Source organism: Megalops cyprinoides, chromosome 21 (genome assembly GCF_013368585.1).
Source record: "Megalops cyprinoides isolate fMegCyp1 chromosome 21, fMegCyp1.pri, whole genome shotgun sequence".
Lineage (NCBI taxonomy): Eukaryota > Metazoa > Chordata > Actinopteri > Elopiformes > Megalopidae > Megalops > Megalops cyprinoides.
In genome coordinates, this window is record NC_050603.1 from 12,758,815 (window position 1) to 12,782,398 (window position 23,584).

A 23,584-nucleotide genomic window follows, 5' to 3' on the forward strand; every position below is an offset into this window, starting at 1 on the left:
AACTCTGGCGCTGGAACTGCAGTCTAGGAGGTTTTTTTTTCCATGAATGGAGCTGTCCTAGTCCAGCACCCCGGATGACCTCATATTAAACCCAGTGTTGTCATGTGTAAGATATTCAGCGGTAGTGGGACATAACGGAAAGCTACATAAACGGAAGCCAATGCTTCTGAAAAGACAATACATTCCTTGAAAGTACTGCCAGTAAGAAACACGGAGGCACATAGCGTCATCAATGAAATGGAGACTATGTAGTTTTTAGACTGGTGCGTTTCAAAGGTTTAGACCCACAATGAAACACTGTGATGAAAACAACGTTATCCCTAAGGGGCATGGAGATAAAAATATCTAGCTCGAGGGAGCTGATCTGTAGAGAACCGCTTAAAATTTCAAGGGACTCATTACCTCGAGGGAACAATATCTATCCAATGTCTATGGTATGAGATCTTTATCACAAACCGTTCCTTTCAGATGTTTGTTTCGTCAATTCAGGAACTCGTTCACACAAGATATTTCTCTCCATGAACCTTTAAGAGCTTGTTGATTTACAAACTCATTCTTAGGACTACAAGATTTTAATTATTCAAACTGTAAGGACTTATTACACCTTTCATTACACAATGCATTTACTGGACGCTACAAAAAAGGAATCTGTTCAGCTTAATATTGATGTGCATACTTCACAAAATGATCCCCAGAGCCATCCAGTCCTCTTTTGTGGAATTTGAATAACATTTGTTTATTGTGGACTATTTAAGGATTGCCCTGGCAACAGTGTTTATCAAGAACTGGAGACCAGATTTTTTCATTTCCACGCTGGAAGCTGAAAGCTGTCTGTGTTAAATGCAATGTATCTTACATGAATCTTGGTACGTGTCTTGGCAAGTACGTACCTTGCATTTACCTTTGTTTGTATGCAAATCAGGTAGAAAAGTTTTGCTGCTGTTCTTTTCAGACTGCAAAGTATCAGCAAACAGAAAGCAGTTTCAAAACAAATGAGGACAAGAGCTTTACTTGGCACTAAAAGCCAACTGTGTTTAATACAGTTCTCACACCATCAGTGCCTGTATTGACAAGTATTTTGGAGTGTGTGCATTGCATGTACAAGGCCTTGTATACAAATCTGTTGCTTAACTCTGACTTGCAGCAGCTGACAGGAACTAATGGCTAAACATCAAGCACAACAAAGTTCTTATTCTGGTCTCTGATCACAATTCATGGTTTTCTGCCTTCATTCTCTTGAATAAACCAGATACAATGTTACTGACAACCCTCATTCGAAAGTCATACAAACACTGCACAGAGTGCTTTCTGGATCGCTCTTTAAAGCGTATGGAAAATGAGGAGAGACCAACGTGAACAGGAATTCTCTCCCAGATCATTTTTCGGGGGCCATTTAACTAAAGCCCCCAGGGACAACAGTGAGGGCAAAGGCCAGATTCAATTTCATTCTGGTGGTGGTGGGGGGCAAGCCAATGGAAGGGGTCTGTCTCACTCTCACACACACACATGAAACATAACAAAAACTGGAGTGAGTAAGAGCCAATGCAGCATTCTTCACTGGTGGTGTAATGGGCAGCGTGGGGGTCTCGAGAGTTCAGATGCGGAAGGAAACCGGAAAGAAAAAAAGAGAGAGACGAAGAGAGATCACGCAAGGTTTCTCACTCCATCAGATGGTGAAGAGGAAAGAAAATCCATCCTACCCTTACCCCTTGCTGAAGAAAATGCAACCCCACACCCACCAGACTCTATGGGTCCAGCTCCTACCACAAACCTGCAGAGCCTTGTGGGGCCCCAGGCTCAGCTCCAAATCCACTCCATCAAGGCGTCCCCCCCTCCCACCCCCCAATCTCATTCCACCCCTCCTCCCAAAAGGCTGATCTCTATTCAAGCCCCATCTTTTCCTATTTTCAGCTTTAAACTCAGTGCTAGATTGCCCATCTTCGCTTCTTTGTTTAAACTCCTGTCCCATAATTCCATCCTCTCTTCCAGTCATTCAAATGTGGCCTGATGATCAGTCCTTCCCATATTCAAAAGATTTATAGAACAGTAACACAAAAAATAAGACAGACAAAATAAAGTCAGAACAAAACCAGAGCCTGAACCCATATTTTAATCACCTTCATATGAAGCAAAAAAAAATTACATTTTTACATTACATCACCCTGGAAAACCCGGTGGGCAGAGAGGAGGGGAGTTGTGAATGCCCACAGTGGCTCTGTTAAGAATCACATCCTTTTGGTCATACTGAGAATGCCATTGGGGTTCTATCCAACGTGGTCAGTTCCAGCGCTTCAACTCCTTTTGATGGGGTCTGGTCTCCACATTGGCCCATCAGTAACAAATGATCACACCTGACAGTCCCAAACTAACAAAGTCCCTTCCTAGCCACACTTGCGTCCACTTGAACCTAAACCAGGGGTGAGTTCACCGGGCAAACACTGGGGCAAGGCCTGGTAGGAGCTGAAGTCCATAGTTATAATTTTAAGAGTGTTTTAAAACTCTCTCTGGACTTCATCTCCCATTAACTATCTCTGTGAACAGTGGGGCAACAACCTGCCAACTGAACCCATCCTGCAGCCCAACAATCCCCACTGTGAAGAACTTACATTTGTTTCCCTGTCTGTCTAGGTGACATTACATTTGCTTAGCAGATGTTCTAATCCAGTGACTCCTACAGTTTTACATGTTATACATTATTGCAGCTGGATGTTTACTTTGCCCAGGGGAGAAAGACAGTGGCTCATGAGAAAACTGAACCAGCAAACTTTGGTTTACAAGTCCTGCCTTACTTAGTGTGTTAGTGGTGAACTGCTGACCGTGTCAACAATAACGAAAACGGCGCTCTGCAATTCAAATTACACAACTGACATAAGATGGAACACAAGATTTTTGATAAGTGCTTTGACTTTTGGGAGCATAGACTGCAATCACGAAGAAATCCATTCATTCAGTTGTACAATAAATATCATCCCTATTTTTCCACATACTCAAAAGATGTCAAAATGGTGAATTGTGGTCCCACATCAAGTGCATATACCTCCATGTTTTAATCAATTGTGTCTTTGACCTGGCATAACAGCACTGCTAACCCACATTGTTTAGCAGTTTGGGAGCTCAGAGAAGGTAATTCATACATCATTTTGTGGCCCCTGTAAAACTGTTCACCTCGCTCTGTTGCAGCCTAAACACCCACACAGGACTCTGAAAGTGTGCCGTCAGAGAAAAATGAAACTCAACACTGGGTCAGTCTGAGTTGATTCTGTTCTCTTTCTCGCTAACTGCAAATGAACTGCTATAAAGCCATATTCCAAGGAACGTCCAGTTTCCATGTTTAAGATTAGTATCAGACCATACACCAGCTGAACAAAAATTATAATAGCCGGCTGTCATATTTTATTGCTCTTGTATTTCTGCTGAATTGTTCCTCACTGGCACATGCCTTGGCTGCAAATGCACGCAACAGCAGGGCAGAAACCTTGCGATCTGTCCCACTGCAGAAAATTTCATGGAAAGCAATGGGCAGGAAATGGTGGATCGAGTTGCAGTGCAGTTGCTGGGCAAGCTAATGAGAACGAAAGAGCTTGGACAGGGTGAAGTAATGCAGGCAAAAGAAAACCCCAAAAACAAACGCGCTCCAGTTTCAAGAGCAAGCCTAGCAAAATGCTGAACACTCAACCCTATCAAAGGGAAAGGGAAAACCACCTCACCGTAAAAGGGCAGGCACATAGCATCCACTTTTCCAGGCCTTACATTTTTCTATTCTCAGGTTGAAGTTACACTTTAATATTCTAGTTATTTGGTGTCACAGGAACTACAAATGCACTGGGATATTGTGTCCCTCATTTGGTGATCCCTACTGGCCATAAACACAGTGCTCTAAAATTCCATAAGGACCCTGGTCTGTAATACTTGGCCACAGAATAGGCTTCTGTTCATCAGTTAGCACGAGGTAACAGCATTTCTACAAACAACACAGTCATTTTGCAGGGATTGTGCAAGGGAGGCAGTGACAGGCCCAAACTCTCTTCATTTCCATGGCAAGTGAGCAGAACACAACAATCCACAGGCCTTTTGGGAATCCAGCATTTAATAGTTTGCCTTGAAGCCAAACCTTTCCCTTCCTTACAGCAGCATGTATTTATTTATTCTGATATTTTTTTTCCCCAATGTGATTCTAGGGCGGGGCATCAGAGCAGTGAGCTCAGAGGGTGGAATTTTGGCAAGCACAGGAGAACAGTACTAAAAAAAAAAAAGAAGGAAATTCAATTCCCTGTAAAAGATGTTTCAGCAGTTTTTTTTTTCTTTTTTAATGACCTGAAATTGAGTCAAACTTCCATTTGCTCCAAGGGAAACCTGAACGCACACTGAACAATGTGAAACCAATGGAAAACAAAACTTGAACTTAACATGAGCGGCAGACCTTTGTCGATGTTGATCTGAAGTCCCCGGCACATTGGTGACACTGGTGTTTGTCACTGGAAAGTTGACCTTTGCGGAACATTGAAGCACCAACAAAAGTAAGAAAAATAAGCATCTGGACACTCATCAGATGAAAAGACTGCAATCCATGATTATCATGCAATGCAGGCTTCAGAGTAACTGTGGAGAGAAAAACCTTAAACACTCTTATGTCCCTGAAGATGATACCGAACCCCGTTTCAACCAGGTTTGAAATGATATGATAAAATATAAAAAAGCAACGGATGCTGTTTGGATGTCAAATTAAGACCCTTAATTTGAAATAACCATCTCCATGTATCATAATAACCATCTTCTTTTTCTTTTTCTTTTTCCTCTGTAATTTTCTTGCCTGCTTGGAGGAGTTAACCATAGATATCTTAGTGTAGGAACCTTGACATCAGAACAACACCAATGCATTTTTTCACATGCTATTCTATCACCTCGGACCTGGATGAAAATAGGTTTTACCACACTGGAACCTGGGCTGTGTCCGAAACAGAGTACAGCCTCTGGTCCTCAGACCGCCCCCCTCGTCCCAGTCCCAAACGGGCGCAGCAATGCGCTTGCCTCCACCCCACCCCCTCCATCTCCTCCGTTCTCACTCATCCTCCTCTTCGCTGTCGTGGGAGTGGTCCCCGTGCCCCGCGGAGCTGTCCAGTGCCTCCTGGCGGACTCGCTGGATGGAGACGATGCCGGTCAGGATGGCGTAGCCAAGCATGGCCCCCAGGGCCACCAGCACAGACAGCACCTGGTTGCGCCTCTTGTTGGGCTCGTTGTCAAAGTCCCCCGCATCAGGCTGGCTGGACATCTTGCGGGAGGGGGCCTCTGCAATCAGAAGGGTCAGCATTAGGATGGATTTGATTTTTTTTCACATTTTTGGTCACTGTGTAATTCAATTTGTGTTGTTTTTGTTTTGTTGTCTTTACTATTACTCTGTGGAATAATATGTGGAAAATTGTGAAAATAAAGAAACCTACTCATAGAAGAGTTTGTGTCCAAATTTACTGGCACTGTACATATTTCAGTCAGTAACACACAGACTGCACTGTGAATGTCACCCACCACGCCCCTCTGCGGGGAAGTAGAGGGTCAGGATATTGGTGCAGAAGTGCCTCAGGTTGTCCAAGGAGTGGAGGTGCTGCTGAAGCTTGCCGCTGGGCAGCTTGATCTTCACGAGCGGGGCCAGGTAGCCGAACACATAGGCGTCCAGAGAGGAGGGGCTGGGGAAGGGGAAGGACACACACAGGGCTGTCACACTGCACCAAAGTGGCCCACTTTCATCTGATGACAAAGCACTACCCCATCCATCATGCAGAACGCGTGTGTGTGTGTGTGTGAGTGTGTTAAAATATGGCACGTGTGCATCATCGTCAGTGGGGCGTGCGATGACGGGGCACGTAGCCCCACTTACGAGTCTCCAAAGAAGAACTTGTGGGAGCCAAGGCGCTGAGAGAGGAGGGTCATACACTCCAATGCATCACGATAGAGCTGGAGATACACATATGTGCAAACACAGACAAACATGCACACACAGACATAAAATCCTTTCTGAAAACAATCATAACTCCTTTGAATGCCCACATTATATACATACACACACACACACGCACACACACTCTCAGTCTCACTCTCACACGCACACACACTCTCAGTCTCACTCTCACACGCACACACACTCTCAGTCTCACTCTCACACGCACACACACTCACACTCTCACACTCTCACACACACACACACACACACACACACACACATACACACATACACACATACACACACATACACACATACACACATACACACATACTGGTGCATTTATACCTACATATTAGTGCCAATCCTTGAAAAAAGCCAGACGGCACTCCTTCTCATGGCAGATTTAACTGTCTTTCAATGGACTTTATCCAGATAAATACAGAGTGTGGATATTTCAGATATTCCATCACTTACTGAACTTCAGTGTCATTTGGAATTTAAATAATTTGTGCAAAGAATTAAAAGAGGGTCAAATCTGGCACAGGCATTTTTATAACAGCACCAAATTCTCACTTTGTGAGAGAAACTGAAAATTCAAGAAGTGGGAATTCCACCCATGTCCCCTGAGTCCTGATATAAACATGGCAAGTTTTACTGTAGCATGGGGTGGCAGACTAGGTCATAAGTTAGGGTTCTGAGCATTGCAATAAATATCTGAACTCTGACAGTATGATCACAGTCAAACGTGGCCTCATTCCACTTCAGCCATTATTTCAATGGGGGCTCACTCTCCCCTGAAGTCCACATCTCTCAGCAGAACTGTGCTCGACACTATCCTCCTATCCAAGCTATTGACAGCACAACTTGGTGGAGGTGAACTTTGTTCCTATGGCAACTGAATTTGACCTCACAGCAACTGTTGTGCCAAACAGCAGCACATTCATTCCAAGAGCTCCCTAAAGCATGAATCACTCTGGCTGCTGGGCTACACAAACCTTTAGTATTCTTTCCTGCTCAGAATCTGGTATTCGCCAACTCACATAGAACTTACATGGTCAATTCCAATATGAACCAAACAAACTTAGAATAAAAGAATGTCTGTATCAAAAAAATGGAGCTTCATATTAGCATCTTTTTTATACTGTATCTGTGTCATGACCGATTCCTTGCATTTCTGACCGCTGTGGCTGCTCTCTCACCTCCTTCTCGATGTCGTCGCCCGGCTCCAGCCCGCTGTCACCCCGCACCAGCCGCAGCCTCTCCAGCTGCTGACCGTGCATGCGGTTGGGCAGGAAGAAGTTGAACGGGAAGGAGATATTCTCGGCGTACCAGCGCCGCGTCACGTCAACGTAGTTCTTGGAGTCCAGCCATAAGGCATAAATCTGGATGGGTGGTGGGGAGAAATGGTGAGTGTTCTGGGGTTGATTCCAGTACATCATCTGTGTTGAAACTGACAGAGCAAGGCCATCTGACCCTGGACCTGGCCAAGTGTCTGAAAGCTTCCGTTCTGTCCAGGCACGTAACCACCAGACTAAAATAAACATTATCTGGAGCAGTGTAATGCAGCTGGGCTCTAAGCCTCTGAGTGAGAGCATTTTAAGGAGCTGGAAAAACCTTCTGGATGGCTGCCCTCAATACCTTGAGTTTCAGAGCTATACCCAAGAAGGTCACAGCAGCACAGCGATCGCATCAGTACAGCTTACAGGAGCCTTTTTCAGGTGGACAACGGTAGCCTTAGCCACCTCCTTAGCTACCTCCTTCCCCAGGAGTTTCTCTCTTTTTCTGCCACTTTTTAAAGGCACAGCATGCCATCCAAAATTAAGAGGTCCTGGCTGCCCCTCAACCAGACGGGCAAGTTTGAGAACACGCAACAACGGTATTTCTTGGCATCTAAAGCAGGAAGTGAAGCTCGGCTTGCTTGTAGTAAACAGGAGAGACTTTTCCTCAGGGTTGGATCCCGGAGAGTGCGGCCAATGAATTCCACTGTAATCCGTAGGGAGCTCTTTGACTTATGCACTTAAAGAGGCAATCAGCTAATCAGCTGATTACACTGTCTGGATTAGCCCATTTTTACTTTTTATCCCTCAAATGTACTTCAAAGGACTGAAAAATCAGTAATTATCCTTGAGTGTGAATAAATTTATCACTGGATTGTGCGCTGGAAGGTTAAACATCACCATGTCAGGGTAGAGGTGAAGACTGAGAGCAGAGGCAGAGGGCATTTTCTTTTTCTTTAACGACTTTGAAAGTGTTTAGGAATCCACAGGGTTTCCCTGCGAACTCTGCCCATCTGGCACGGGTTGAAAGCGCTGCAACCTTTGGTATTTTTATGGGAACCGCCAAATGCCGGCGATAATTACCTCGAGCCCGTTTACTTTCTAATGAGGCCCCAGAGAATAGCTGGTTTGAGGGGTGGAGACATATTGGGAGGTGGGGTGTTAGGATAGGATATGATATAATAGATGAGCAGAGCTACGACATTCTGTGAATTTTCAATGACAGGCAGAACAGCAGCATGTGCCACCGATGGAATACCAGAGCAGGGGATATTATGAAGGATCCGTTGTGAGCTTGTTCCAAATTCCTTATTTGCCTTTTCTGGGTGTCCAAGCTTCAGTTTATCCAGTTTCATTCAGTCCCCAATTCAGATCAACCATCCTTTTCCACCAGTGCCCCATCCTTAGTCTCTTGGCTTCAGTCCTTCTCCATCCTTCACCACCTTCATCTTCTTACTGATGTTTTTCAGTCACCCCCCAGCTGCCTGCTCTGGAATCCTCATCAGCCTTTGTGTTAATCCTTTGTTTCATCTCATGAACAGTCTTATTTAACCCTAACCCACTGCTCTATTTCCCACCCCTTTCTCCCTCTCTCCCTCCCTCCTTCCCTCCCCTTGTGATGTCACAACTCACCAGTGCAGGCAACATTTTCTCCTCCAGCAATGAGATGAAGGCCAGGGTATCTGCCCCCTCCTTGGCTGACAGGTCATAGTCGGCATTGTATTTCTGAAAGTCAGGAAAGGCAGCCAGTCATCAATTACAGATCCATAAACTGTCTTACATGCTCTTGTCCTAAGCCCTGTGTGTGCTAACCATTCCTGACAAGCGTGTCATTGCCTAAATCTGCTGTGCCCACATAACCATAACATGAAACACAAGTTTCTTGAGACAGTATACTTTAAATCATCAGAATTACAGTAGCGCATAATGATAAAGGAAACTTGTATCAAACCAAGCTCATTAAAATTACAGAAACTAAAACAACCTGATATGGATGTGATCCTTATAAAAGGAGTGCACTGTCCTAGGAGGTTAGAATAGGAATCGTTAATCGGCTGTGGAAATGTCCTGTCTTCTTCAGACTAACAAATCATATTAGACTGTGCCTCATGCTATCCTGGCCAGACCATGCTGTTAGTTTTTCCATGTTCTCCAATCTACTTTTCCTTTTTTAAAAAGAAGGAGGAAAGGTCACAATTAAGTGGAGACTGTTGTGCACTTCTTGGGAGTAACAAATTCCAGCAACCAGCTTTCTTTCCAGCTGCACATTAAAGGGGAACTCCAGTCAAAGACTTATTTGACATATGTGGATACCTTCTCTCATTAAGTCATTCTTTGCAGGACAGAAAGACTATGCAATGAGATCAGGATATTAAATTTGATCAGAACTCCCCTTTAATTACAATGCTACTACAGTAATCCCTACATTTGTGCATGGGCTTCACGTCAACTGGTAATTTTCACATTCCATTACAGTCAGTGGTATTTTCCATATAGCCTCCGCCATCACCACCCAACCTTCCTCACACCACATGAACTCCCAGATTGGTTGAATTATTGCTGTATCACTTGGTGATTTCTACCCTACCGCAGCAGAAATCCATTGGTATGCAATTCTCTCATAGCCCAGGAATGTGAAAATGGCAGATGTCATTAAGGAAGCGGCGCAGCCGAACTCTGATTTGAGAGCCGTGTTACAAGGGCAGGCTGGGAGACAACAGGCTTTTGACTGCAGTCTGGGGTCTAACACGGAGCAACGGACACCCTCCGGCCACACATCCGGGCTTGTCCTGGGATACAACCCGCTCTGGCTGCCCCGCACAGCGAGATCACTTCCTCCCTGGCTCCAGCCCCTCCAGGGGAGAGGCGCAAGGCCCATTAACTACATTCTGAAGGTTTTTTTTAGTCAAGGCCTTGTCTCCCCAAACCAACAGGGGCTCTGTAGTCACTGTTAGATGCTACAGCGGCTTGGCCAAGACAGCGGGTTATGGAAATTTGGGAGAATGGTGGAAACTGCAAGTCTGAATAGCCCCAAATTAGGATTATTCACCATCTTGTCATTTCTTGCCTTCTGCTCACATTTAATGCAGTGCATTTACATCCAAAGTAGCTATTAAGCCGCGTCATGGTTTGCGCTGCCAATCCTTCACCCAGTCTCTGGTCAGGTCACGATCTGTACGTGCTGATTGGTTCCATCTGGGCATTGACTGGGAGGCACACTTCTTGTAGAGAGGAGGGGGAAAAAGGGCCAGAGCAGAGGAGAGAGTGGCTGCTTTTCCCAGTGGCCATGTGAGTAAAGGGGAAAAAAGCTACGAGATTGTAAAGTGTCCACATGCACTGGGTGGATGGCTATTCCTCGCGGTCAACTGAATGCCCCTCTGTTGTGGCTCTGTGTGTGTGTTTAAAGACTGGTCCCTTCCAAAACCCCATGTTATCGCTGTCCTCTAATGGTTTGTGGTACAAGATTTGCAAGTGTGGGCCAATTCTGAACTGGACTGAAAACTAGAACTGGACTGAAAACTAGAACCTAGCAGGACAGTAGATCGAGATGCTTTTAAGTAACAGTATGGGTATCTAACTTCTATCATCTACCACTATTTCATCTAACAGTTTTCAAAGGGGTGTAAACTGTCATGAATGTGCAATGAATTTAAGCAAAAAATGTATTATATGAATCAATTTTTTTAACCTCAATGACAGCAGAGAGCACAAAGTTATGCAAGTATACCTAAAAGTAAAACTTCCTTAAACTCGCTGATCAAAGTTAAGGTCAAAACACATGGTGTTTACACTCCATCTGGACCTTAATTATGTTTGAGCATGACAGAGCACTCAGTCTCCTTAATGGAGAAATGCATCACAGTACAGTGATTATTCTAATCCAAAAAAGAAACGGTTCATTTATTTGGGGTGACTCATAACCATCCCCACCTACTGTTAGCAAGGGACAAAATATATAAGCACTGAAGGAGAACTTTAATAATACCCTCATATGATCAGAGACACAAGGCTTCCCAAGGACAAATTCATTCTACAAAGAAGGCCAAAGAAGGCAGTGATTTTACAGACTTTGCTTTATCCGTGTTGACTGGTGAATCCTAACCCTCATTCACTGAGAGCACTTTAACTTCCTAAGCCTCTATGTATGAGAATATAAGTCACAGGCTGTGATTCCAAGAACTTCTTGGGGGGCTTTTGTCCACCCCATTTTAGCACCCCACAATTTGAGCGCCTCTGCAGCATAACTACAGGCATTGGCGGTCAGTCACCTGTTTCCTGAGGTGGATGATGATCTTGCTGGGCTGGGAGAGACTCCCCTCCTCTCTGGTCTTCAGCGCTGGCAGGGACCCTGGTGGAGGGAGTTACAGCCATTAGGACACCCCCTTGTTAGTCTAAAGCAGCACAGTTCACTGGCTACCAGCTTTGTGTAACCGTTCCACTTCAGCAAAGAGCGAATGGGGTAGGAGCACCACACCATGAAGGAAAGAAGGAAGTAGAAAAGGGAAACTGAAAGACAGTGGTGATACTGAGGCAGGCAGAGAGGAGGAGCAGAACCGGGGTGAAGAACAAAGGAGGGTGACCCAGGGAGGAAAGCAGAGGAAGTCACATGACCCCAGCATCCTGTTCCGCTCTGCCGGACGTCAAAAGAACCTGTAGATCACTTGCTCTCCTCCTCAGCATTCCTCTATTGAGTGAGTCACTCTTTCCCACCCAGTGCAAACACCGACCACCACCTCCTCTGCACCTCTGAGTCCGTATTTGGACGCCAATGTGCTGTGGTGGGAGTGGAAACAGCTTAATGGAGCAAGGCGTGACAGTGCACTGCACTTACCTGTGGGGCTTCTCCAGGGATTGGTGATCTTGTGGACCTTGAGTGGCGCACCCGCAAACTTGGCATAGGCCTGGGGGAGAGCGAGACACACAGTACTGTCACTACAGACAGTTAACAAAACCATTCACACATTCTAACCTCTGACCCTCTGACTATGTATCAAGAGGGCAGTGGGAATGACTGTGCTCCTAACATTCAACCTTGTTTGTTCCATTCGGCACTAGCTCTAAAGGGCGCAACAAACTGAAGGTAAATGACATTATTTCTTACACACACATATACACAGGGAGGCAGCCAATCAGCAAGGTTCATTTATGGGCGTTCATTCTGTATCTGTTTTTATTTTCATTCAGAAAAAAAGCGGCCTTTTGTTAAATGTTTACAGACACCACACCTTAGCACTTAAATGTGTGGCCAAGAAATGCATTCTTGCAACCTTTTTTGAAATATCACTACCAAATGCAGGCAGATTTTCCACATATTTGGAATTTAAAGGTGTTCAGACAGTCTCCATTGTCCTGGCAACTAACCATCCTTTCATGTCAGGCCCTGTTGTGTCATTCACTTCCCCCGAGAGAGGGGCCAGACGCAGCCCCACCGACTCATTAGAAACAGGCTGAATGGTCCAGCTGGTGCCAGGAGCGTCTGCTGGCATGCCAGGGGAACATTAGCACCTCGCAACCGACTGAGGAGGGAGTGCCTGGCAAGTGTGTAAAAACAGCCACAGACTGCCAACAGCCAACACTCTAACAAGTGAAGCAACAGCAGTGGATGGGAAGCGTGAGGGCACAGACCGTGTCGGCAAACATCCTAAACATTCCTCCTCCGTGCAGCGTTACAACCGCTCACCAAGTACAGAACTGAGAGGAGGTAAGGATTCAAGGTAAATTAAAACACATGAAGACTGACGGAGAAGTACAGGTGAAGGCAAGGCAATGTCAAAAGCAGCGGACAACAGACAGCAGTTTTCAATTCTCTCACTAGAGCAGCCGAAAGAGAGGTCAAATGGGAACTCACTAATAAAATGTCAAAAGTACAAGCTTTGGCCAGTAGTTGGCAGTGATTGAAACAGATAAAAATTAAAACTACCATCAAGGAAGGCTGCGCTCGCAAAGCCAGCTGTTCTTAGCAACGGTCAGAAATACATTACACAAACACAAAGAGCAAATTAGCCAAGCTAAGCCCACAATAGTACCACTGATTTTTATGAACCTGTCTGAAAAAGACACAAAAATGGTATCCTAGGAAACATATCTGGCAAATCTAAGAGACAGACATGACCTCAGAAAAAATGAATATCTTACGCTTTAAAACTGCTGAGAGGAAAGAAGGCACCAAGATTTTGGGATCATATACTTCAACAAATTGATACTCAAATTTTTTTTTTGTAAAGTAAAAAGCGCGTGGGCAAGGAAGAAATCTGTCAACATTAATGGAGTTTTAGAAGTTTTGAGTAGGAGAATGACCAAAATGTCAAGTTTCGTAGTGGTTAATAACATTTAAATATACACATGACCACACAGGGCTTGAGGTGTGTGCCAGAGTAAAGCAGGTGTTTAATGGGTTAAGTCTAGCTGGGTGGCTGGGTAAGGGGGGCCACTGGATGAAGGCTGAGGTTTTCTCCCTCAAGTAGAGCCTGAGTTTTCCAACCAGTCAGGAAACCGCTGTTAAAAACATCAAACGCTGACATCATGGCCACTGGTTTATTGGCAAATTCCTCTGAGATTTTCAACTGGCGGTTGTAAAGCAGAGAACAAACTGAACTGAAAATAAATCATTCACATTTTAGGAATGCAAAAAAATCCAGTCATGTCTGTAACTTATAAGTAGGAGCTACTGTTTTGCTAGGAATAATAGTACGCCAACTGTGTGGTAGGACACAGGTGTAACCACTGTCCCACCGTAACAGAGCAGCCAATTCCACATTAAAACCAGCGTAGTAAACTAGTCTTGAAAATGATCATGCCCTCCCAAGGCCCTAGTGAGAGTGTGAACTATATGGCACCTTCTGGGTAAAACGGCACACCAACATCTGGTCTATAATCATTGCAACATGCTGAATACTCTTTTGTCATCTACCCAAACCTGGTATTCACATCATGCAGCCTGCATCCAGATCCATGCTCAGGGTACCTTCAGCCCAAACAGGTTCAGGTTCATCTTACCAAATCCTTATATTCATTCTACCCATTATATGGGGGGAAAAACATAACACTGATCTAAGGTAGGTTAGGGCGGTATATTAGTCAAGCCATCACATGTTGAATCAAAGTTGAGTCAAAGTCACTGTTACCCAAATATGAGTCACATATTTGAGTGCTTTTCCGGTGTGGTTTGACAAATGACCAGATGGATAAAAAATGGACAGATGTATGCCTCCAACTAAAATTAGGCCTATTACATAAAATTATCATTTAGCAGATGCTCTTTTCCAGAGCACCTTACATTGGTTCTGATTTTTACATGTTATTCATACAGCTGGATATTTACTGAGGCAATTCTGGGTTAGGTACCTTGCCCAAAGATACAACAGCTATGCCCCAGTGGGGAATAAAATTAGCAACCTTTCAGTTACAAGCCCTGCTCGTTACCACTATGCCACTGCCAGTCATACATGACCCACACATCACTTAATGCACAATATGAAACATCTTATTCTGTAAAAGCATTTGAAGCCTAAATATACTACAAAATTTGCTCTACAAAAATATTTCACACAGGAATTCGGAAAAACATACAAAACACAAAATTCTTTTAAATAAAAAATACAATGATGATTTTTTTTTTTTAACAAAAATCTGGGAAAGCTGGGAACAGCCTGGATCAAGGCCTGAGCACTCCGCAATATGACTGAAGTCATCATATTGGCAAACATTGGAGCACATGCGCTTCATGGAAAAAAAAAAAAAAAAATCCTGTCACAGAAAACAGCTGGTCCCAATATGGTAGGTAGACTTAACATGTTAATGGCTGTAATACATTCTAGGAATACACCACATAATACCATATGGTTATATGTTCTGCTAATTTAGTTTATTTTGGATTGGGGGGTGGCTAGGGGGGTGGCTAGGCAAGCACCACCACCCACTGGTACATACACTGAAATACACAGCTTCACATAATAAGAAACTGCTGGCAGAAGCAGTTCCAGGAACACGTGATAGAGAACATGCAGTGTGGTTTCTGCTTTTAGTATTACTCTACACAGTCGGGGGAGAATGGCTTTAGTGGAGTGTTAACACGTGAACACAACACCACAGCGTCAGTTAAATGAACGGAAACAATGAGCTACTTTCACTTGGACACATGAGCGTGTGTACATACCACACATACCCACAAAAGCACACCATTCTCAGACACTTAAAAACATACACTTACACATGCAATATACACAATATAACATGCAAACACACACAGACGTTCATACACACATGCTTACACACAGCCGTGCTGCACTGGCAGAGGGTACTGGAAAAATTCCTACAGAAAATCCTGAATGAAATGGCTCATTTTTGCGGGCAGCGTAAATTGTGCTCCGTCTGAGCTGTCCTGGCAGGTTGTACAACACGTTGCTGAAACGCCTCCCTCTCAGCGGTCGTCATGTAGTTTTAGTAACAGTAGCCCCGTCTGAATGGGCACCATTAATGAGACCCAAAGTCATGCATTTTTCCTACCGCTGAAAAATTGGGAGAGGGCTCCCACACAGGACTTTCCAGACATATTTCAATCGTTTTTCCAGAAGGAAGAAAAAAAAATATGAAGGAACCAGTCCCGTCTTTGTTGTGTCAGCTGAAATCAGCCTGAAGTATGTTCCGGAACATTTTAAATTTCAGGTAGTCTGACCCCTGGTAATTACAGAATAGGAACTTCAGTTTATCCATTTACATGATTTTGTTAAGCACCTCACTTACTATACATTATTTCAAAGAAGGCCAATACCCATCTTCAGAACACTGTAACCTATGCCCGTATAAAGGTCTATGCACATCTTCCTCATCTGGTTTCTGCTGCATTAAAATCAAAACACAGATTAGAAAGAAAACCACAGTTGTGCATGTGTGCAACCTTAAGCACTAAACTGATGTTCCAGCTAACCTTGCTGGCTAGATGGAAACAATCTTGTCACTAAAAAACACAAATGCTCCCACACGGGTTTCTCCAGGAGCCAGTTAAAGTGGACATGTTGGTGTTTCTCAATAGGAACACTGAGTATCCAAAGGAAAGCAACCACAGTTGTTTTTTGCTTCTTTCCTGTATTTTCCTATGGTGAGTTTAATTACCTGTTCAACTAATTTTATGATTAATTTCTTTCCCAAAATAAATAGCGACAGCAGCTAACTGAGTGAATGTAATATGCAGTATTTCTACTAATGATTCCTCGTAAACTATAATACTTATGATTTACGAGACTTGCCAAAAAAAAAAAAAAAAATCCCCGGTAGTACCAAGAACTGTGGTATTTTTGGCCTCCACACTTTGGTGGCACATGCATAGGACTTGAACCTTCAACTCTTTGGTTGCACACCAAGTTCCCTAATTTCTACGCCATACTGACAACCAATGCTTTCAGAGGGATACCTGCAAGGCATTTTTGCATGTCCAGGAACCAGGACTTCCTTATGAAAGTGCAAAGCACAAAACAGACAGAAACAATGCACAACCGGGTGGCCCTTTGCATCCAAGCAACATACATGACGTGGATAGTAATAATAGTTTATGGGTGTTCTGTGGTATCTCAAATCTGCCAATACGCTTTGAAAAAAGCACAAGACAAAAAACTTTGGTTTTGGGGCTTTAATGTTCAGACAGAAGGAGCCACTGTAATTGTCAGATGCTGTCAGCTCCAATGGCCTGTGCATCTTAACCGCATCTACACAAACCCCGTTTCGGTCTGTACACAGAGTTTCCATGGCAACAGAGGACAAGATGGCTCCAATATGGATTTCCTTCACTGGTTGAAAGGCACAGAAAACAGAGACAGTGCCTGTGGTCACCTCAGGAAGAGATCTTTTGGGCTCTCAGTGACAAGAAGCTCTTGTGAAAAGGAGCTCTTTGCTGTCCCCTGTGGCCACTTCACCACTTTTCTGTGCTCCGTATGTGCAGTATGGTAGAAACACCCTGTTTACAAAAACTTTTCTAAACAGTAAGACAGTCCCGTCCTTCTGCCACAGAGCTCACCACTACAAAAAGTGAACAGAGAGCACAGAGTGAGGCCTTTACCCCCTGGGAGTTCCTGACATTGCTTGTGAATCTAACTAGGGCTCCAAACAATCTCTTATTGAGTAGCATTTACCACTTAGTTTTTATCAACAGATTTATTTTTTAAAAGTAAGTAACACCAAAACAGTACATGCAGATAAGACAGGCTTCATTTCAGCAACAACTAAGTGCAGAAGCTACAGACCTTCAGTCATGATATTACAGAATACACCATATTACAGAATTTAGCTTCACCCAAAGCAGGGTCAAATGTAGACAAATTTACAGAAGCACAGTAGCAGTGCCTTCATTAAAGTCCAAGATGTATTTGGATGGTGGTCGTTTGGATGTTAGTCATTATTAACATGAAAAGGGGCTACATGAATCTTGACAGAGGCCATCAATGTTGTAGAGAGAGCTATCACCTAGTTCTGTCCCCATTTCTGAGATACAATTTAATCCAATGTAAAAAGACAACAATACAAAACAAAAATACCTTTTTATAATTAATATGGATGTGATATATTCCTGTATGCATCAGTAGATGCAGTGGGTACACATGCATTTTACTCTCACATCAACACATTTGTCATCTGGGAAAGAAGCTTTTTCATTGCCACAAGGACAAAAGTAAAATTTCCTTAAGGTACAAGCCTTGTTAAAATAAAAAGGTTATGACACCTCTGCTTGAAGATAAGAAAATTGTTATCTTTATTCTCTATGCTTTACGATCTGCAAATTAAATGAGCAGCACTGTATAGCCCATCTGTATTCATAGTTTATGCATTAACAATAAATGGGCCTGCAAGTTTTTTCTTGGCAATCAAGGGAGGCTATGGTCAGACTGAAAAAAGAAATCACACTGAATTAAGTACCCAAAAGTAACTCATGTTCACAAACACTGCTCAGTCAACCCATTAGCTAATCTAAGAGCACTTACCGCCTTTGTACTTACAAATACAGAGAAAGGGGACCCTAATGTCCCAGTCCCACAGCATTCTAATTCCCCCCCACATTACTTTTCCCTCTCTACCTTAAACAGTGTGGCAACCTTGTTTTGGTAAATGGTTGCAGTGTACCACCCAGTGGAGGCTATGTACTGGTAGTGACTGCAGCAAGTAATATATTCAATAAAATAAACATATCGTTATAGTACCACACTATTATTACAGCAGCTTGGGAAGACAGTGAAACAGCCTGATGGAGACACATGTTCTGTCTATTAACTGAGTCATCACCACACAATTTGAATACTTATATTTGAATAAATTCGTTAGACCATTTTGATATACTCATCTTTACAGTCTTACACTGCCTTCCAAGATGGATATTATAAACCTGACACATCATTTCTGAAACCCTGTCTTTACTGAACGTTTTTTTTTTTTTTCTGGCTCCTGTGTTGATTTTTCTTCTCCACTTTCAATTCATCTGCGGAGATAATCACCAACAGGCATATCACATTCCTGATTTTTAAGTCTATTTTGTAATGTCCTATATTGACAAAGTAGACTGCACTAAATAACCAATAAAGTATTATTATATTACAAAAGTGAACAAACATCTGCGGTTTGAGTGGGACATTCAATCCCCTTTAATCCCACAACCAATCTTAGTACCCAACAACGTCACCTGTCTTCCTCTCAAAATGTGGTATTTATAATCTGGTGAATGTTTTATGAAAAGGCAATATATAACATATATTTATTTGCCCAACACTGGTTTATTAAACAACGAGCTAGCTATTCTACAAATCCTAGCTGGACCTGAACTGCAGCAAAGAAATCAACTAGGTAACGTTAACCAATCTTAAAGGCGTAGAAACTCGAATACTGTCGCTAACTAACTAGCCAACGTTAGCAGTCGAAATTACAAACTGCAGTTCTTAGATAGCTTGCTAACCGATCACACTGTCAAAACGGCAAGCAGGTCAGTCTAAGTTTAATGGGGAACAGCTATCAGGCATAAATCCCGTAAAGACAGTTTGAATAACTGTGATTATAATGTTTTGCACTCCAACTAGGGTTATGTAACTACTGTCTTGATAACGACCTATGTTAACTTTGCAAGCTACAAAAGCACACGCTGTATAGGCAAGCTATATAGCTAACTAGCAAAGCTCACATTAGCTAGATGGGATGAGGACAGGGAGCATGGATCCATATCGTAAGTACGGGTCGGGTCAACAACAATTTCATGCGTCAAGAAAAGGAGGTTCGCTAAGCCGAAGACAGTCAATGAATAAAATGCTGGAAAATATCAACTATTCATTCGGTTATTTTGTTTCTTACCAATACGGTCAAAGAATCCGAATCTACAGAAGGTAAACCCCAATCGCCTTTCCAGCAGTACAACTCCAAGGGGGCAGCCATCTTAATTTAACGAACCAACCTTTAACCCGGAAATGATTGTTAGGCGTGTCGTTACAGCAAATTGCGTCAGTGTCTTCGGTAACTGTTTAGGTAATGTGGTTGGCTTTGTGGGGAGAAGTCGTAGCAATTACGACTTACTTCGTAGACAAATAGCCAACATATATTTAAATGCTTTACTTTTTATTGTACAGACTAAAGATAAAGGGGCAGCATAGCAACAAAGTATGAGACGCCTCTAACATAAACATGTTACTAGTGGAAACAGTTCTAAAGCAGCACAATTTATGGCCCAGTCGATGCATGTTCAGTTTCGAAGTATTCACATGAAATGAAATGTAAATGACCTGGTTAAATCCAAATCCCTCCGATGGAATATGTTGTTACTGTAATATTCTTGATATGGCTATACCTGTAAATTGGTAGCTACTGTCTAGTAGTGTTTTGGAAGAGGCAAGGCTACAATGGAGTTTATTACCTGCCTCATTGGAGGTGTGATAGCATCCTTAACATCTATTGTTACTTTCCAAAGGTATGTAATATTGCCAAACTATGGTAGGCAGTTCAAGTTACAGCATACTTGTCCAGTTTCACTTAGGCTAGAAATTAATCTTTGCATTTAGTTGCTTAGCAGATGCTCATACCCAGAGTGACTTATAGACCATGTCAGGTCTCCACCAGAGTCAAACTACTAACATAAAAAAGAAAATGTAGGTGTTTAGAGGTGTCACAGTTAGCATGACAGTTTCCAAGCAAAACTAGACAGTAATGACATGAAGAAAAAAAGAGTGCCATCATTTAATTAAAAAAACTGATCAATTTCATTGGCACCATCAATGTTTTCTGCTCTGAAAGATTTATAGCTCCGCATTAAAACTTCTGGAATGCCTAATTTTGCGAATGAGGTCATGTTTAGTGTTCTCCCATTTGTGTTGTTTTAATCTCTCCAATTATGTCTTCTTTATATAAAAGTTGTATGGGCTGTAGTTATTAGTTGATTAGGCAGTAACATAAATAACTAAAGCCTTTGTTGACAACAGTTGTCAATTTGAACAAAATTTATGGTTTTTAACCCTGATGCACAAGTTCTGAAAAACATGCAAGAACTGAGTTCTTCTTTGTTGAAGAGAGTAGCTAGCTGTGTGTGTAAGCAAGGTCTTTTTGCCAGCACTGATTTCCACAGTGAAGGACATATGTTGCTGCATACATCTTGGAAAGGGTCTACTTTTTTTCTTATGTCTGAGATATTGTTCCTCTCATAACATCATAGAAGCTCAAAAGAAAACTCACCTGTGTCCTAGGATACTGGTGGACTTTTACCGCTGTACCATTGAGAGCATACTCACCAACTGCATCTCAGTGTGGTATGGCAATTGCTCCGCATCAGACCGTAAAGCACTCCAGCAGGTGGTGAAAACTGCCCAGCGGATCACCGGCACCCAATTGCCCACCATTGAGAACATTTACCATAAACGCTGCCTGGGCAGGGCGAAAAGCATTATCAAGGATGCATCTCACCCTAATCATGGACTTTTTACTCTCCTCCCATCAGGCAGGCGGTACACAAGCCTCCTCTCCCGCACCAACAGGCTCAGGAAGAGCTTCTTCCCTGAGGCTGTGACCCTGCTGAACTCCACACCACAGCATTATTGCACTCATAACTGCACTGTCTCAATACTTTTATATTTGCACTGCTCATTCTAGCACAGGCTGAACTTCTCAAGTTGCTCAGATTACTATTATTTATATTGTACATACAACCAACTGTACATATCTTATCTATACTGTACATACAACCCTTATATATGCATTCCCCTCTCCAACTCTGTCCACTTCACCTCTATGTATAACATATTTAATATATATTATACATATATAGCAATGTGTATATATGTTGCTCTCCACTGTCAATAACACCATACATACTGCAAGATATAGGATCACTTATGCTGTAGTACTTACTCTTACATGCACTTATCTGTATATAATACTATTCTTTTGCACTACTGGTTAGATGCTAACTGCATTTCATTAGCTTTGTACCTGTACTCTGCACAATGACAATAAAGTTGAATCTAATCTAATCTAAACTAATCATGATGTTGCAGACCAAAACCTCCCAGCACAATAAATATCAGGACACCTTCTTGTTGTTTTGAGAAAATGAACTTAAAAGACAGCCTGCAAGTGAAGCAAGAAGCTGCAATGGAACCCTGAACTGACCCTTCCAATGTGTTTGTTTTGCAGCTTGGATGAAACCCTTGAGCCCGGCAGGCAACAACATACACGCCAAAGCAGCGTTCACAAGGTGTGACATCATCATTCCTGGCTAAGGACGGAAGATTTCACTCAGTCCCTGTTGGGGGGGGGAGCAGTGTTGTAAGAGTTTGGCAAACACTTCAAACCCCTTCCCCTGACCTCATCCTTAGTTCGTCCGATGGCTCACCCAACACTCATTTCATTCTCCTGGACTGCTTTAGCATGATGTCATGAAACAATCTGTATTGGTTTAGAGGAATGCTATACAAGTGCTTGCACATGTTTGTCTGTGCATGGAACTGTATATTAAAATATGTCAGACACTGAACAAATATTTATGAAAGTCATAGAAAGAAAATTTGGAATGAGACAAGCTGTTTCAATCAATGGAAAAAGCGCATCTCTTGCACAGAAAAATGACAAAAAACCCATTATTGCCCTCTCCTGGACAGACAAGTTTGTTACACCTGACCAACAGACAATGAATGAGAGAATGGGGGAAATGGAGAGAAGGTAATTTAAGCAAGCTGTCCATTTACTCCTTTGACCTTGTTTACACCTTTACATTGTAGGATTGATATGGCATCTTGCCTGAAGAATAACACAAAATGTGATCTACCTGCTTATATATATATATATATATATATATATATATATATATATATATATATATATATATATATATATATATATATATATACACACACACACACACACACACACACACATACAGTATATATGTATAAAAGCAGGTAGATCACAAATACCCAGTTCATAGGGGAAGTTGCAAAATGTTACAGGTACGGTAGTGTGGAATGGTTGTTGAGGAACTGAATTAGTTCAGTTATTGAACTTGAAATTGCTTCAGTAAAATTTCCCTTGTAACAGATCTGTCCATTTGTCAGTCGTCCATGTCAGTTGCTTTTAAAAAGCAAAGGTTCGATAAAGACTTCTTATCCTTTCATCTGGAAGATTCCTCCATGGATTGGTAGATTACACAGTAAATTTGCTTCTCCCACAGAGAAGTAACAACATACTGAGTGTACTGAGTGATTCTCATCTCAAGTATTTGTTTGATGAAGCATAGGAACACATTAGTTACTATCCTCAGCTGGATGTTCCAAGCTGTACAGGACAAAGTAACAGTTTGGATGTGTAAATTCTGTGAGAAATCTTAGTGACATCAGTTTTCTGTTGTTTGCTGTCACAGTAACAGAATTAAAACAGCTCCAGAATATGAGCGCGTAAGAAAACTGTTATTACTCACCACAAGGAGGCACTGGAGCCCAACGACATGAATTCAGTCTGCTGACCAGCAGGCTGCTTCAGAGAATATTGAGCGACTGCGGTTTCCCATTTCAAGTACAAGTACAATAGACGTTTTAAAACTACATTGAAACAATGTTTTATTCAAATTGAAATAACTGGAAAAAAGTCATAATAAGGTGCTGCTTTAAACACTTCATAAATGAAATTAGCATTCATTAAAGCTGGTTGAGGAGTTCCACTGCTATTAGCTATCCGTTAATTAGTTTTGACTGCCACCGGTACACTATAGTTTAAAGATTAAATAAACATAAAATAAGTGTATAACATATTATTTTAGTGTCACTGTTGAACTATTTTTAAACTGCTAAACCGCAAATCCTTCCATTATGAAAAATGACCCTTTCCATTGACGTGCTTTTGGTTAGCAAATGAATACCGTTAT

The 23,584-nt window shown here is 42.5% G+C and overlaps 1 protein-coding gene across 1 annotated transcript; it reads right to left on the reverse strand.

Moving 5' to 3' along the window:
* Positions 1-2,101: 2,101 nt before the first annotated feature.
* LOC118796371 (metaxin-1-like) lies at positions 2,102-19,630 on the reverse strand. Its single transcript, XM_036555217.1, has 8 exons — positions 19,537-19,630; positions 12,047-12,116; positions 11,484-11,563; positions 8,848-8,940; positions 7,138-7,320; positions 5,873-5,949; positions 5,524-5,681; positions 2,102-5,286 (listed from the first exon to the last, which is right to left on the reverse strand). Exons 1-8 carry the CDS (start codon positions 19,615-19,617, stop codon positions 5,060-5,062), a joined length of 969 nt encoding a protein of 322 aa, XP_036411110.1. The 5' UTR covers positions 19,618-19,630; the 3' UTR covers positions 2,102-5,059.
* Between the last annotated feature and the right edge of the window lie 3,954 nt (positions 19,631-23,584).

What these genes read in the sequence shown, in the direction of transcription:
- LOC118796371 (XM_036555217.1), bottom strand. Translation starts at nt 19,617, where the DNA reads ATGGCTGCCCCCTTGGAGTTGTACTGCTGGAAAGGCGATTGGGGTTTA. An exon ending in TCCCTGGAGAAGCCCCACAG is followed by an intron (nt 11,564 to 12,046) that starts GTAAGTGCAGTG and finishes TCCCTCCACCAG; the next exon opens with GGTCCCTGCCAGCGCTGAAG. An exon ending in GCGACGACATCGAGAAGGAG is followed by an intron (nt 5,950 to 7,137) that starts GTGAGAGAGCAG and finishes GTGTATCTCCAG; the next exon opens with CTCTATCGTGATGCATTGGA.